The sequence below is a fragment of the Photinus pyralis genome, unplaced genomic scaffold (assembly GCF_008802855.1).
Source record: "Photinus pyralis isolate 1611_PpyrPB1 unplaced genomic scaffold, Ppyr1.3 Ppyr1.4_LG1, whole genome shotgun sequence".
NCBI lineage: Eukaryota > Metazoa > Arthropoda > Insecta > Coleoptera > Lampyridae > Photinus > Photinus pyralis.
Genome location: NW_022170249.1, coordinates 23,586,017 through 23,603,511, shown reverse-complemented (window position 1 = coordinate 23,603,511; position 17,495 = coordinate 23,586,017). Strand labels below are relative to the sequence as shown.

At 37.8% G+C, this 17,495-nt stretch overlaps 2 protein-coding genes across 2 annotated transcripts in view; both read left to right on the top strand.

The window, feature by feature from the left end:
• LOC116175192 (chitooligosaccharidolytic beta-N-acetylglucosaminidase-like) overlaps nucleotides 1-17,495 on the top strand; it is a 43,958-nt gene that overhangs the window by 16,335 nt on the left and 10,128 nt on the right. The gene's annotated exons all lie outside the window — the stretch shown is intronic.
• On the top strand, nucleotides 1,115-1,988 carry LOC116175312. The gene is made up of 2 exons (XM_031493392.1): nucleotides 1,115-1,250; nucleotides 1,405-1,988. The coding sequence occupies exon 2, from the start codon at nucleotides 1,545-1,547 to the stop codon at nucleotides 1,938-1,940; it is 396 nt and encodes a 131-aa protein (XP_031349252.1). The 5' UTR covers nucleotides 1,115-1,250; nucleotides 1,405-1,544; the 3' UTR covers nucleotides 1,941-1,988.

The window sequence follows — 17,495 nt, the reverse complement described above, 5'->3', positions numbered from 1 at the left end:
ACGTACGCCACTGAAACAAGCTATTATTCCATACCACTTGTTATTTAAAACTTTTAAGGGAATGATCCTCCGTGACCAACAATTTTCCTACTCCTTCACGTTTCTAAATCGATACCTCCTGATGAAGCGAATCGTTTTCTACAAAAAAAAATGTCCCCACTCCATATCAGCCCATTTGAAAGCTATAAATTTAGTTGATCGTTTTTCAGCTAAATCCCACTGTCTTATTTATAGGGCAAAGGCTAAGACAGCAGCAAACTTTTGTGTAGGTATGTACCCTTAGTCAATTACGTCGTATCTCACGACTTTAAGACGCCTTAACCTTTCAACGCACAATTAAAAAGTCAGGACCGTACCTACTTATATTTACAAAAATTTGGGACCATAATGTAAAACAACCTTACACCACTCAAGTTGACGTCTTTTTAACTGAACGTTGGGATTTTGTAAATTGCAAATTGTAAAAATGATATGTTCTAGTCTAGTCTAAGAAAAACTTATCTACTGTAGGTTTATTTTTAAAAGAAATGTTAAGAACTTCCAAAAAATGTAAAATTATACAGGGAATTCCAAACAAAAAAAAGGTTCACGAATCGTCGTACATTAAAATAAAGTCCATCAACTTGTTACTTGTTCAACACCAAAGACTGTTTAATGTTTATGACGATTGTTTTGATGTGGTGGAACGAAAATCGTCATCTAGAAACGCGTTATTATAGGAAAATCAGTATCTAATTTCGTTTGGTCACATTCTAAGTGGGCACTAATTATCGACAATAAGCTCTCGAACTACCCCCATCAGACTACAATATGATTGCTCCTAGAAATTGTAACATTATACTGTTTTTATTCAAAGCTAAAAGACATTTGTTTGGAATTACGTTGACAAGTATCGCTTTAGGGCTGTGGGGATGGTAGTAACAATTATTAGACAACATGACAAAGCGATCAGAAAGACAGCATGCGGAGTATCGAAGCTCACTTCTTCTGTAAAGTGATGCCGTTGTTCACGTAATCCATTATTGTCCAAAACACTCCATTATTTATTGTAAAGGCTAAGAACTTTGGCGCATGATCCAGAGCGTCGCGTCGACTCCGACGGAGCTATAAATGATGTAGGTGCTTTTAGCATTTTAATTACTTGTTCGTTTTAAAACAAATAGAGGTCAAAGTAATTATTTATTGTACCGCATATAAATATCGTTTGAAATCGTGATAATTATTTGAGATATGCCATAAATTATACATAGGTAGGTCAAGCCATATTACTGGTTATCACTTTCTATTGCATGATTCTTCCCCTAAAGAGTAGGAATAATGATTAGTACCTACACTTATTGCGCACCTAAACTCGAACAATTGAGATCGACGGAAATGGTCATTCCACTCTTCGCCTCATTGTAGGTCGTGTTCTATTTCAAAAAGCGCACACTCTCTCTCAATCAAAACGGGTATTGATTGTAAGAAAAACACAATCCAAACAAAACGACAACAAACCGCGGGTGTCGGTTCGATTTGATTAAATTGCGAAAAACATAAGAAATATGGACCAGGTTGACGCCGATCATGATGATGATCACCACCACGATCATCCATACAGGATATACATCATCATCGCCGTAGTCGTCGGTGCTATAATTTTACAAATTGTAGGTGTTCTGATATGCTGCAAAGACAGATGGAAAACGAAACGAAAAGCGAAAAAGGCAGCCTCTCTGCGCGAAAGCAATACGGGGGAGATAACGAAGGTTGTTTCGATCGTGAAGGAAACAAAGAAGGGAAAAACGTTGGTGGAGACTGCCGACGAAGAAGCTCAAGTAGCGCTTTTAGCTTCACCGCTTGAAGGCGGCAATAGAAGATCGGCGTCGATTGAAGAAGATCCTGAAAGTGAAATTCACATTCATACAAATATAATTAAGGTTAAGCACATTATTCCGTAGTTTGTTCTTCGTCCTGTTACCGCTTTGCTCATTAAATCGCTTGTGTTACGTGTTTTTTGCATTAAGCGATTGAGTAGGCACCTACCTTCCCACCAATGGAAAAGAGCGGGAAATTTTGGCGCCATTTACAGGTCGCATGAAGCATACAGTAAATAATTTACTCTATGTATCAAGTAACCTGGAAATGCCATTTGCAATAGGTAATTTAATGGAGCGGTAGGTAGCTTTGTCGTTTACTCATAACGAAATATTGAAAATAAGTATTGTTTTTCGGTATACAAAGTATTACATTGCTGCCATCTATGAATTAATGTACTTTCGCGCGTTTTAGCAAAGATAAAATGGACATGAAACCGTTTCGCTTACTGATCAATATTTTGTACAATACTTCCCTTTACTTTCTCCAGAGCCCAATATTAGGCCCCCGGCTGCGTATTGGCATTCTGTACTATTATTCAGAGCAGCTCTGGTCTGATTCGCAGTATACTATGGCTTCACGTTATGCGCAATTTGATAATACATTATATACTGTGATTCAGAGCACCGATATGGTTTAAACTTTAGAGTTCTGAAACACTGTATTTATAATGGGTTTCTATAAAGCGCGTCATACACTTACAAGAAGTGTGTTTTTATTGTTAGCTTTGCAAGAAAAGTATATTTTTTGTTGTTTGTGTGTAATCAAGGTTCTCAAACTGCACTAAAATGATCTATAAACAGGTATTGGTTGAGATGTGCAACGAGAATACGTTTTCAATGATCGGATATTTGGAACTAGTAGAACATGGATTTAAAGCGAAATTTAAAAAAAACGGGTGAAGATATTAACAGTGTTTGGGGCGACCAGTGGTTAGCTGACCTTAGTAATAAAACAAACACTAAACCACATCAGTGCTCTGAATCGCAGTATATAATGTATTATCAAATTGCGCATAACGTGAAGCCATAGTATACTGCGAATCAGACCCAGAGCTGCTCTGAATAATAGTACAGAATGCCAATACGCCCCCCGGCTAGGACAGTCTGTGCTCCCTTCGCCATCATGGGTTTAGATAATATTGTAACGAATGTTTTAGAGATCCATAGAGACATCGGGGTGCCATCAAGTCGATAAACGATAAAAGATTAGTCACCGGCTATAAAGAACGATAAGCGAACGCGACGCATTCTTTCTATGAAATGTAATATGCCGACTATTATTTCTAGAAGTGATTCTTAGTGAAGTTTGCGCTCGGATGTTATAAATGTGAAAATGTGAGAAAGGAATCTTTGTCTAATTTTTGTTCTACACGGTCCTTTATTAAACGCCTTATATCTTTAAATTTAAATAAAACAAAGTGTGTGTGTGAGATAACGTCGACATTTTTTATTTGGCCTATAGATGCCATTATCTATGGATTTTATCATCGTGCAAATGTCTGCCGCGGTTTCACTGGGTCACGCGCATCCGAAATGTTCAATTTCTTATTACTCTAGCTCTAACAGTGACTTTTTCGGGATAAATTGGAAGTTTCTTATCGTCCCAACTTCGATAATTTTGTTTGTTAACGTACCTATCCATCCAGAAATAGGCTTCATCGCTCAACATAATTTTTCGATGATTATTACGATCAGTTTCCAACTGCTCCAGGGCATATTCAGCAAAAACACGTCGTTGTTTATGGCCGTTGTACTTCAGTTCCTGGATCAGTGGAATTTTGTACGAGTGCAGGCCCAAGTCACGACGCAAAATTCGTCATCATGTGGTCTACGAAAACTGAGTTCTAGTGACCCGTTATATGACGATTTTGAAAATGTTTGCTTTTTGGCCACCCCTCATACGTTTACTTATGCCTAAACTTATCGGAAAGGTAAAAACTGAATTCCTTTAAAATAAACATGAACAATATACTTTTGAAAAATCAAATCGTGCTCTTCATATAATAATAATAATATTTGAGGTGTTCCGATAAATTTAGGCATAACCGAAATACGAGGGGTGGCCAAAAACTAACCATTTTTTTAAATCGTTCTTTGGAACACAAACTAAGGTAGTCATGATAAATTTAACATTGGAATTTTTTGTTTCGCCAAAAAATAGGAATACAGTAATGCGAAAACCGCAATATCTGTAGTAATAACGACACGGCTTTCACAACCTATAAATGAAAATGTTTGGCGCATTTGGCTCCTAAACTGTGAACCTGGATCACAGAGATGTGTTATCAATTTTATTCATCCAAGGTTCATAGGGAATAATTTAGCGAAAGTCCGAATTACATGATTGTATACAATATATTGGTGGCGAATATTCCAGAAATTCCGATAGACATCGCGGCACTATGAAAGATTAGTAATCGGCAACGTAGAACGAAGGCGGAGGTGGAGCAATCTTTCCGGGAAATATGACGTGTTTTTTTTAGAACATTCGCAAACATTCACAAACACTAGTTTGCTATGTAAGTAAATCGAATTGCTTTCCAATTTCAACCCCGTAGTAATTATTTATTTATTTATTGGTCTTTATTTTTAAGTGGGCGGTGTTTCAGCCATGAACTGCTCTACCAACCAGAGTTGGACTGGGTCACTGGGTCACTGGGTCAACTGGGTCACCTGGGTCACTAAATTAAACTGGGTCACTGGGTCGCTGGGTCACGTCATACTCTTTTCAGTTAGACCCAGTGACCCAGTTGACCCAGTGACCCAGTTTGACCCAGTGACCCACTTGACCCAGTTTGACCCAGTTTGACCCAGTGACCCAGTGACCCAGTTTGACCCAGTGACCCAGTTTGACCCAGCGACGCAATTTCACCCGGGGACCCAATTCGACCCAGTCACCTAGTTTGATTGAATAACGCAGTTAAGTCAGTGCCCTCGGTTCAAGTGTACAGATTATGCAATAAATGAAATGCTGGTTTGTTGAAAATAATACTCGATTGCTTGACAACTGCCATTTCTGTGATGTTTGCTTTAATACTGCCGTAAAAAACTTTCCATGTCCCGAATTGTATTAGAATAAGTTATTTCTTTGCTTCAGGGCTTTCCAGTTTGCTTACAGGTGTTCATTCACATTTAATTTTTTTTCTACTAGTTAGCTTAATCCAAATAAATCTTTTCTCTAAATACTTTCATTGACTACTTGACTACAAACTATAAACAAATGCATTTGATTTTTTTATGTATTAGTTCTCTTGAATGAAATTGGGCTACGTGCTTGTTGCCGAATATTATTGAGGAAGTTTTTTTTAAATTAAAAGTTACTTGAAATTGTTTTGGATGATAACTAACAATAATTTAATTACTGAGCTACCGGGTCAGGACGGGTCACTGAGTAAAGCTGGGTCAGGATGGGTCACTGGGTCAAGCTGGGTCACCGGGTCAAGCTGGGTCACCGGGTCAAACTGGGTCAAGCTAGGTCACCGGGTCAAGCTGGGTCACTGGGTCAAGCTGGGTCACCGGGTCAAACTGGGTCAAGCTGGGTCACCGGGTCAAACTGGGTCAAGCTGGGTCACCGGGTCAAGCTGGGTCACCGGGTGAAACTGGGTCACCGGGTCAACTGGGTCACCGGGTCACTGGGTCACCGGGTCACTGGGTCAGTAAACTAACTGGGTCACCGGGTCACTGGGTCACTCTATGCTTGACCCAGTCCAACTCTGCTACCAACCCACCCCACTATTCATTTACAAATATCCATGCCCCAACCCGGATTCGAACCAGGGACCCTTAGCACTGCAGTCCAGATTCAACTAAACTGTGCAAAAAAGACTTCCTTTTGCACCTGGCGAGCAGCATTTTACAAGTGGTCGTCATTCTATTTTCTCGCTGCCGTTCAGTGAGTTCATGTGTCTTCCGATCTTCAGGATCATCCCCATGGGGTTCATCTTCATCGAGTTTGCTCCTGAGATACAGAGTGAAAACGAAAAGTTTCATTTTTTGGAACGTACCTACTACCAATGTAAACATAGCAAATGGTAAAACTGACTATTTTAGGTATTATTACGTAGAATCCAGTGACGTGGTCAACAAAAATTTTGGACCAACGTTTTTGATATTTGGCGCAATATTTTAAATGCAACACCCTGTAAATTTTTGCGTTCATTTTCCTGATTATATTGTATATCACGTAAACGTAATTCAATCGGAGATGCATTATCTGGGTACTATACAGCCCAAAGTTAAGTAATTTTTCAAATTTTCGCAAAATATCATTAAAGGAGAAGCAGATAACATTTGCTTCAAATTGAGGAACAATGGAGCGCAATTACTTTCGTATAGTGAAAATAAATCTGATCGAATTTGAATTCCAAGTGAAAAATAGTCAGGGAGCCTAGGTAAAGGGGTAGATCTCATTGGGGTTTAGGCTAGTCACATTTATCGTTCATTTTTCTTCATCATCACATACACGTATAGTGTTCTCCAGGAGTAATGTTCTGTACTAAGATCTGAGCTCCAATAACACCCTACACCCCATCCCTAAAATTTACAGTACACCAAAATAAAACTCATTTGCAAACATGGGAAATTAGGGTTTGATAAAATGCGTGTTAATTTCACTGCATTTAATTATACATTTAACTAATTACATTCAGGGGTCTCTCTTGATCTCCTGTAATAATGGATCGGTAGCAGATTCGATTTCGTCATCCTTTTTCTTCAATTTGGCATTACACCTTTTTATCGGTAGTTGATCTTTCAAGCACAATGCTATGCCAACGATTAGTATAAGTATTATCGCAGCCACTACCAAGTATATTACAAAAGGTTGTAACTCATGGTCATCCTTGTCTTGGTTTAAGCTGGAAGCGGTTGAGATTTCCATTTTCCTGTAATGCAGATTAATTACTTAGTTATACTTTAAGGAATCATTGTTAGCAAACACTCAAACAGCAACTTGGACCAAGATTCAAAGTGACATAGGTACTGTTGTATTTAGGGCAACACGTAGGTACTACAAAGCCTTGAAAAGCAATAGTTTCAACTTAGAAACTTGGAATGTATTTAAAAATTAATGCATTTCCTTATAACGGGCGATCAAAAATGAGTTGCTGTCGAGTCGCCTTTGGAAGTTCAAGTTAAGTACGATTTCCCATGTAAACAAAAATTCCAAAGGTCACTCGACAGCAACTCATTTTTGATCGCACAGTACTTATCCACAATGCAGTATCCACTATTTAGGCACTCATGGCATTTGGTGTGTGAAAATGGTTTGTTCTTGCTCTGGATTGTTGACCCGCATTTAGCAATGGTTGAAGACCATTCAATTTACGTTATAAACTCAATGGTGAATCCAAGTAAACTTACCCCTTGTTATGTATTCAGGAAAATTGACCTCTAATATATTCTCAGATCAGATTCCTTATTTCAACCACTAACATATCCACCAGCTACTAGTCTTCCACGGGGCATGCTTTTAAATTTGTTTTGAATCCTCTTCTTTTTAGATGGTACAACCTTTTTCTTTCTGTTTCAATGTAGCAGCTTTAGGTTCAAATTCACACAAAATCGGTCTATATACTATACTGATGATAACATGAATGCTAAAATTGCAGGAAATTGGGGTAAGATAAAATGTGTTAGATATAAAAATTAACGTTGATAGTTGACGGAATTTAATTAAACATTTAACATAAATGTTAATATCTAATTGCATTCAATATTCTCGTCCGTCCTGGGCAATAAAGGATCAGTTGCCGATTTGGCTGCATTACTTTTTTTCTGCGATTTAACATTACGCTTTCTCATTAGACGCCGTCCATCTAAGAAGCACAATGCCAGGCAAATTATGACTATAATTATTACAGCTCCAACTACCAAATAGACTACGTAAGGTTCTACGTCTACCTCGTGCTGCTCCGTGTCTTGGTGTGGACTTGAAGCCGTGGAGTTTGCCATTTTTCTGCAATGTACTTCAATTAATTATTCACATTCTTGGTGGTGCAGAAATCGTTTTTAATGAAAAGCAATATATATCAAATTTTTGAAATTAACGTAAATACACATATTTACAAAAAATGTGTGATTAGAAGGGACAAAATTCCTTTCAAAGCAATGCCCCCAAACGTCTCAGAATGCGTTTCTTGTAAAAGACCCGGCGAACTTCGTACCACATCAGCCAATGTCCTACTCCCGGGGGTCCGTTAACTTGGCCCCCCCACTGAGAGATTTGATAGTCGTATTATTTTAAAATGAATGCGCTCGTTATGCGCTCATATGCGCCACCGATAATAACTCTTGCGCCATTATCGTTTTTTAGAAATCCGAAAAAACATTTGGGGGGGCCAAGTGAACGTAGCCCCCCCCCCCAGTACGTATTTTGTCCCTTGTAACTAGGTCACCTGATACATTTGGTTATGCGCTCAATTGCGCCACTTGAATTAAAGCTAGCGCCATTACGGTTAAGCCATAAAAAAATTTTAAAAATGGGGGGAGGGCTAACTTAACGTTTTCAAAAGTTACGCTTTTTAACATGTTTTTTCTACTTCATGCGCTAAAATGCGCCGTAAACAAAAATCTTGGCGCCATTATAGTGTTTCAGAAACACTATACAGGGTGTTTTTTTGGGAGCTTTAGTTAAACGATTCTGAGAAAGTAAAATAGGTAGGTTTTTAAAAATTTGTACTTAGGAGTTACTCCGAAGGCCGAATCGATGTAAAATATTTTCAAAATGGACGCACTTCCGGAAATACCGGAAGTGGCTAGTAACTTCGTTATTTTAAATGGCAACCCCTATTTTTTATTACATTTTTGGATTCTACGTGAAATTTCAGCTCTTTTGATATCAACATGTCGATATCTACCATCTATGGTTTTGATGGCACTTTGATAATTGATTACTTACTTGAAAACGGTTGTAGTCATGGCAACCCATTTTTATCAGTGCATAGAGAATGAATAGGGCTTTCATTTAGTGTACTTTAAAAAAAGTTAAGTTGCGGACAACCGCACCTATGGAGATCCAAAGTTATGAAACTTCAACGACTAAAAACTCAGGTTTTTTTTACTTGAATGGCCATTTTCTTACTATTACTATTACTACTATTAACAGACGATCAAATCAAATAGCACTAACATCCATCGTCTTATTAGTATCTTTGACTTCTCCGCATTCCCATTAGCATTACTTTTACTTTTACTCGAGGTGCGTACATACAATTTCATTTAAATATCTTAACAATTACAAAAATTAGATTGCGCATGCGCAATATTATTTTGTCATCTTCAAAATTTTTGAGGTTTAATGAATATTTACTGACACAGTAAACCGGGCATTTATATGTTCTTTGTAACAAGAATTTATTATAAAAGATACCATTCTTTGAAGGTTCAAGCAGTTTTTGGGGTGTAACTGTTTGGCCCATTAGTCTACGTAACTAAAAAACAATAGCGACGTTTCTTATATCCTTAAGAACATGTGTACCAATTTTCAAAGCGACCGGACGTTTCTAAACAAAGTTATCGTGCACAGGCAGACGGGCAGACATACAGCAGTACAAAATTATAAACTATCTCGAGGATCGTTAATACATGAACTACATTACGACATAATGCATCAACTCCAAACCAAGTAAGATAATACCTATGAGTTGTTGGCGATTATTGCAAACCGAGTTAAAATTGCACAATTAGAACATAACTTCACCGCATACCCATATATATGTATACTGTATTCATTATAAGAAGGTAGATGGCGATGTGTTTGAAGATCGACACATACAGGCAAAATATAAAACGGCACAAAATTTGAAGAATATAAATATAAATTTAACGATATCACGCTTGGATCTTTGAAATTGACAGCTAATGACAGTTCGACAGTTTAGTTCGTAATTGAAACTTCTAAAGGCCGGTCCAGACGCTACGTTTTGCACAACGTTTTGTCTGCACAGTTCAACACGTTGCAGATAAAACGTTGCGTGTGGATAGGAAAAATGCGCAGTTTTGAAATCAGCGCGAAGACGGTACAGTTGCAGCGATAACTGAGCTAGAGAGCATAGATATCCATATCCTTAAACTGCGCGGACAAGTCGGCGCAGTGTAGACGGTAGCTCCGTTTTCCGATTCATTTTGTTGACAGCATGCAAAAATTGACCAGAGTAGTACCTCCTCAATGACGATGCCAAAAACTGGGCGAAATATACAGATATCTCTGCACCATGTGGACGCTCTATAATTGCAACGTTTTCATTCCGTCTTAAGACTGCGCAGAACAAAACGTTGTGCAAAACGTAGCGTCTGGACCGACCTTAACAGACAGAATTCGTCACTCGTTTTATTTTTCAGGGTAATAGTGACTCGTGTTTAACCAATCACAGTGAAGGTTAAGCTGTCCCTATGCTTTCTACCGCTACCTTCTTAAAATGAATAGCGTTATAGTTCTATAGGTACTTAAAAAGGTTCTCAAAAACTATAATGCGGAAAGATTTATGTTTACGGCTCATTTTAGCGCATGATGAAAGGTACGCGTAGTAGAAAAAACATGTTAAAAAACGTAACTTTTGAAAACGTTAAGTTAGCCCCCCCCCACTTTTTAAAAATTTTTTATGGCTTAACAGTAATGGCGCTAGCTTTAATTCAAGTGGCGCAATTGAGCGCATAACCAGATGTATCGAGTGGCACAAATACCGGTAGCAAAATGCGTTATGGGGGGTTCCGTTCACTTGCCCCCCCCCCCCAAATATATTTAAGGATAACCAAAAAACAAGAATGGCGCAATATTTTTACGGCGCATTTCAGCGCATACCTGAGAGTACAATTTCGTATGAACAGATGTTAAAAAAAAGTAACTTTTAAAAACGTTCAGTTGGCCCCCCCGCTTTTTGAAAATTTGTCACGGCTTAACCGTAATGGCGCTAGCTTTAATTCAAGTGGCGCAATTGAGCGCATAACCAAATGTATCAGGTGACCTAGTTACAAGGGACAAAATACGTACTGGGGGGGGGGGGCTACGTTCACTTGGCCCCCCCAAATGTTTTTTCGGATTTCTAAAAAACGATAATGGCGCAAGAGTTATTATCGGTGGCGCATATGAGCGCATAACGAGGGCATTCATTTTAAAATAATACGACTATTAAATCTCTCAGTGGGGGGGGGCCAAGTTAACGGACCCTACTCCCGGATAGGACATAAGCTCACCACCCGCGATTTTGCTAAATCAGAGCTCTTTTCGGAACGGTTTAGGTAGGCATAGATGCATACAAACGTTCATTTCTGGCTATAACGGGCGATTAAAAATAAGTTGCTGTCGAGTCGCCTTTGGAAGTACGATTTCCCATGTTAACAAAAATTCCAAAGGTGACTCGACAGCAACTCATTTTTGATTGCATAGTATAAATAAACTTAACAAATATAGAAAACGAGCACCTGGGTATGACTATAGCATGTGCAAAACCAAATTTTAAACCTGATGTTAATTTTGCTTTTATTTAAAGTGTATATGTACGAAATTTCATTTAATTGCCTCCATAAATAAGAAACTTGGCACTGCGCATGCGCAAAACCAAATTTTGAAACTGGCGTTAAATGTTTTTTTATTCCAAGTGGCTATGTATCAAATTTCATTTAAATAATTTTAAATACCTTCCTTATTTTTTGGCCTACATTGCCAGTTCACGAACTCCGATCTACAAATTTGATAAAGAATCCATCTACTAAATTTTATCGCAATCGGTCCATTCGTTATCGAGATATCGCGCTAACGGACGGACAGACACCGCAAAATTATAAACTCGCTAGGAGCTCGTTAATAAATAATGTAACAGTTTTTGTGAGTATTATTATACGAGTTAAGGAAAACATACAATATGAAAAGGCAAAGATAAAAGGGAGGGCGAGTTCACACTTTCACAGTCAGGCATATGCCGTTTTTGACCGCGCGAGGGGCGGGGGGGGGGGGGATGAACATCCGTCGCGTCGCTCCGTTCTAATAACTTTCGCGTTTGAAGTAGAAACACAAAAAGATTCTGTTTTTTCAATGCGAGGATTCATTTTAAAGCAAGGAAACTTTCAAGTCTCTCCTCCTTCCCCTCCAAGACGGAAATATAATACGTAGCTCCTGTGATCTGTAACTTATTCGGTCGAAGTTTTCGAAATTTAAAGAGCCTCCAGGTCCCCAATATTTCAGTTTTTTTCGAATCACGCGAATTTGCTTTATTTTACTGTAGATATGGGAGAGCGAAGTGACCGTTACTTTTTGCGAACCGTAACAGGTGTGAAACAAAATTACAATTGCGGAAAAATGCACCAGTAGGTAGTGCAAGCCATCCCTCCTCTTTTTCTGACGTCACATGACATCACAGTGCTACGCTGTGATTGGTCATTTTATGGCGGTAAGTTTGACATTTTGAATTTCCGGATGTCGACCATTTTGTTGCCGTAAATTTCAAATTGTGCGGGAGATTTGCATTTTTTAATTTCCGCATGTCTGCCATTTTGTTGTGGTAAATTTGAATTTTTTACTGTAATTGGTTGTACCAGTTTAAATATACAGATTGTACAGGTGTTTTTATACTGCTGCCAATAGGTCGCTAACTGGTAGACCATTTTAACCCGATGAAACCATATTGAATCGTGATGTGTCGGTATATTTGAAATGAAATATACAGGGTGTAATGATAGTTATACACAGGTTGTTTGTTCGGTCATTTTGCTGCGGGCACTAATCTGCCAGCCATTCAGTTCTGTTGCAGACATTTTGAAGCCGGTAACAATTTTAATTTATCTATGTGACGTAGACGGTGAATTTCCTTTGGAATGCTTCTGTTTGTAATAATATGTCGCCCCGAGAGCATTGTGAAAGTTGTCCTTCATTTGACTCCGTCTTTAACTAAACGATTAGTTACATAATATTCGTAAGTACCTACGTAACATACCGTAGAGCGGTAAATTTCATAGTCTCGATTCATTGTCTGTAGTACATGATAACAGAGCAGACGACATTGAAATCGCAGTGCTATCAGGGCACATATGATAATCATCAAGATTTTCGAACTTGTGCGATACGTTATAATGGTATAACGACACAAGAATATGCCGATCGGCTTTAGATATTCATCACCGTAACAATTTATCACAGCCGACAATCAGTGTAAGTCAAACAGTTTGTAATTAAAGCACTTAGTTTGTTTTTTCGTTCGTGTAAAATTATACCTACGCGCCGTTTTGAACTAGTGACAGTAGCTTGTTCTTCCATATTTTTGTCTTGAAATTAGAATATCATATTATGTTATTCTATACGCATCCGTTACAATGACACAATTCTCCAAGAGCCGAAATAATTACAGTATTATTTAATAGCGGCAAAAATGGCCGACTAGGGCCCTATTAGCCCCAGAAACAAGATCAACACAAAATGGTAGACATCCGGAAATTCAAAAATTCAAATCCCCGCACAAATTCAAATTTACCGCTGCAAAATGGCCGACATCCGGAAGTTCAAAAATTCAAATCTCCCGCACAATTGCAAATTTACCGTACGAAAATGGCCGACATCCAGAAATTCAAAATTTCAAACTTACCGCCACAAAATGGGCGAGCCAATCACACTGCAGCACTGGGGAAGGGGGAGTTGGGCTTACACTACTTTCACCAGAGTTTCTTCTTTCCGAAGAAGTGCAAACGGTTAACGTGGGACATACGGGGACCGTGCTATAAGTTTTTTTTTTACCAAAAGTTACCACCAGAATTTGACGAGTGCGGGTTACACCTTTTGTTCCGTGTCCGAAGTGCCCTCCAAAATGTTCATATAAAGGTGGAAAAAGTGAAAACTGCTGTCTACGATTTCGTTTGATCTGTTGGACATTGCAAAGAACACGTTACAGAAGATTTAGTCGAAAATCGAACCTACCTACAAAGTTAGACGGAAATAATCAAAATCGTAAAATGTCTTGCCCCAGTCAAAAAATTTTTGAAAATCGTTTTTTTTTAAATGTTGTATCCATTATAAAAAATAATAATTTAGGTAATAGTAAAGTGTTTGAAAGAGAAAACATGTGGTTATCCAATGACATGGGCGTCATAAAAAATTCAAAAGCTTCTTCACAAAACGTTGCTTCCGTAAAAGAAAAAGCTTACCGAAATTGGCGTAAAATGGATACTTGTCGGTCAAATTCCGTCGTATTTTCGCTACTAAGCATCTATACTTGGGAGACGCTTTTCATCCGCACAGTAAGCTCGCAAGCCGTCCCAAAGAACACGTCACAGAAGGTTTCGTCGAAATTCGAGAACTACGGACAAACTTAGGTATATGAACCAAACCGAAATCGTAAACAACTCAAGATACCCTACTTTAAAAAAAATATGTCATGAATGAAGGAGCTATGGATCATTATACGTATCGAGCGAGGCGAGTCAGTGTAGTGTAACATTTCTTCTACTACCAAACCACACCAAAACCTAATTTATAAAGTTGTCTGAGCCCACGCTAGCACAGTCTTAGACTGCGAAGCATTTTAACAACTATGAGAATTACTAGAAACGAACGCTTCAAGGTATTGGCCCTTTGAGCCGAATCAAATTTCTACGTCTAAAACAACTCGAATATGTTCACAACGGTTAGCATGTAACACTAAATTGTTCCCAACGGTAAAACAATAAAAAAGGCGGTATGTGGGGCGAAAACGCCTATTTGTTCATTGGTAGGTAGTAAATATCTTACGAACTGTACCTTGCAATGTTAGAATAATCTGAAACCTTTGGTATTTCTACCCTTTCGTGTTATGGTTGCACAAATTTTGTATTTTTGAAATGATTTAGGCTCGGATTTAGGTATTGGGAAATAATTTATCTCGTTCCACTCAATTTTTCTACATACATACTTATAATAATACATCCTGTATAATCTTATTTGTTTCAGGTTTCGGAATATTGTTTTTTTTTGTTCGAAATAAGATAAGAGTCCAATTGGTGTTAGATCTAGGGTTGCGGTTGTACTATCATACACAATGTTTGTTAAAAATAATTATTGCTAGCGCTGTTCGTTATTAGTTTTACCGTTTTACCCAATTCGGTGACGTTGACCGTAGACAAACTCTTTAAGTACTACCTACAATCGGTTGATATGGGTATCTCATATTTTTACGTGTGTCACTCGATAACAAAGTGAACAAATAATACAATTTTATACGGTAGGTACACATACAAATACATACACTGTTAAATTCAATTTATTGTAGTGCAACCAAAGGTGCTTGAGGTCCATTCGGCAAAATATCTTCGATTTTATTCCATATATGTATTAATTGTCCATAATTATGTTTCTAAACGGCATGTATGTTTCGGTGCCGCTAGTTCTAAATTTGGATTTATTTTTTCGAATTTTGTAGAGATAGGTTGAAATTGTTTGAGATTTTAAGGGTTAGAGTGATTTAGGCACCACATATCATACATTAACAGGGTGTCACAATTGAAGAGTAAATTTTTACCATAAATATTTGGTGGAATTGTAAACAATGATTGGTAAGTGTGTAGGAATTAACAACCGTCCTTTCTGCGTATTTTGATTTCTATGGAGTATTGTTTTCTTAATGGGTTCCGGAACTCTTAGGCGGCGTTCATACTGAGGATAAACATGTATCGTAGGATATACACGATACGCTACTACGATGTATCGCTATCGCTTATCTTATATCGCATCAGTATGAACGGCGCCTTAAAGACAAATGGTTGATTTAATTAGCAAACGTCAAGGGCGAAAGAAATCGTTGCTTAATTACGTTAGAAGAAAGTGTCGTATTCTAAGTGGCAACACGGAAATTACATATTGTGGGAACCAGTTTAATATTGCTTTGACTGTATGTACAGTACCTACAACGTGATTACAAATATTAACTAGGTATTACATCTGATTGAGTTTGTTTTGTTGGTTTGGTCTGGTCAATAAAGGAATAGTTGACCTTGTTGCACAACTTTGGTTTTGTGACGAGGATCTCGTATTTTGCCTATTTATTAAACGTCCATCCTTCAAACACAGCACCACACCGACAATTTGTAAAAGTATTATGCCGCCTATTACCATATAGAATACGTACTGTTCCAAATCGTCGTCTTCTGTGCTTTGGTTAGCACTCGAGTGGGTTGAGTTTTCCATTTTTCTGAAAAAATAAGCACATTGTAGAACATTATTACTGTTACAGAAGAGAAAATTATAGGTAGATAATAACAATCCAACTTCACAGTTCACATTCTGACGATCAAAATATTGTAAAGGGACCCCGCTGGGCCGTTTAGATTTTTCGAATTTTAGATAGTGTAAAATTTGCATATGTGCACATTTAGAATGTGTGGGTTTTTAAGCAGAGATAGCAGTGAACCTTTCACTTTCCTGGGCACAACCGATATAACGGAAATGGGGGTAAAAAGGGGACGTTGGTCGCGATGTGTGCGGTTGTGTTTTGGCCCTGCAATTACAGCTTACGAATAGTCGCCTTGTTATCAACTTGTTCTTAATTAACTCATTACATCTGACTAGAACTTACTATTACTACTAAAGAATTACTAATTAAAAATACCGATTATTCTCGGTTAAAGACATGCATTGGCCTTTGGATATAAAAAGTGCACAAGCGCTAAATGACAATTTGTACATAATTATTAGCATATGAAATGACTAATTATTTCTCGATAGGTAGGTACCAAATTACCAACTGTAAATCTCGTGTCCATCACAGCCTGTGACAATTTTTAATCCCGAAGCGAAGTTACAGTAAAAAGTTGTAGGGTGCATCTATACCGTTTAAACCTAAAGAATGTGCATGTAAATAATTAATTTTGCGTACGCGATTCTCGATTCTGAAAAGAGATAAGCGCCCTATAATTCATCGTGTCCAGAGTATTGTTTGATTTCGGAAGTACCCAAGTATAGGTATATATTTGTGTTAGTGGATGAGTGCACGTAAATAGTTTATTGCGGTTTGCACGCTAATTATTCGAACTTTCTTATTTGGGGATATTCATACCAACATTTCGACGACGGTAAAACTAAATTCTATTGCCATTGTAAGAACGATAAACGATAAAGTTTGCTGAACCGTGGATTTAAAATTATTTAATCTGGGTCCAACTAAGAGCACTCAATTATCATCATGTATTGGGGTTTCTTTATTTTTTTTGTAAGGGAACTGCACATACCAAATAACTCTGACCTTGTCCTAGGGCAACACGAATTTCTGATCTTGACGATGTTTCCAAATAATACGGACTAGAAACGTATTATGAATTTATTTTTTGTATTCAGTTTATGAGCTTATTCCCATTTAAGTCTACCAATGTATGAGATGAGATTATTAAAATTAGTCTTTAGCATTTCTATCAAATTTTATTTTGATTAAGAAGTCACCCCAAATAATGATAAGGGGGTTAGCATTCTGGTATATGTAAACCAGCCAACGAAGAAATTTCAATATATTCACTGAACCGAGAGTGTGGCTTGGGCAGGCTATGTATATTTTTGGGGTTTATTTATACGTGCTAATTTTTGTTGTGATCCTCTTTGCATCGGTGGGTAGCTCAAAAAACAAATTCTAATACCATTTCCTTACGGAAATTTACTAATTTTGCAAATTTAAGAGTGAAGGAGTGAAC

What these genes read in the sequence shown, in the direction of transcription:
- LOC116175312 (XM_031493392.1), top strand. Translation starts at nt 1,545, where the DNA reads ATGGACCAGGTTGACGCCGATCATGATGATGATCACCACCACGATCAT.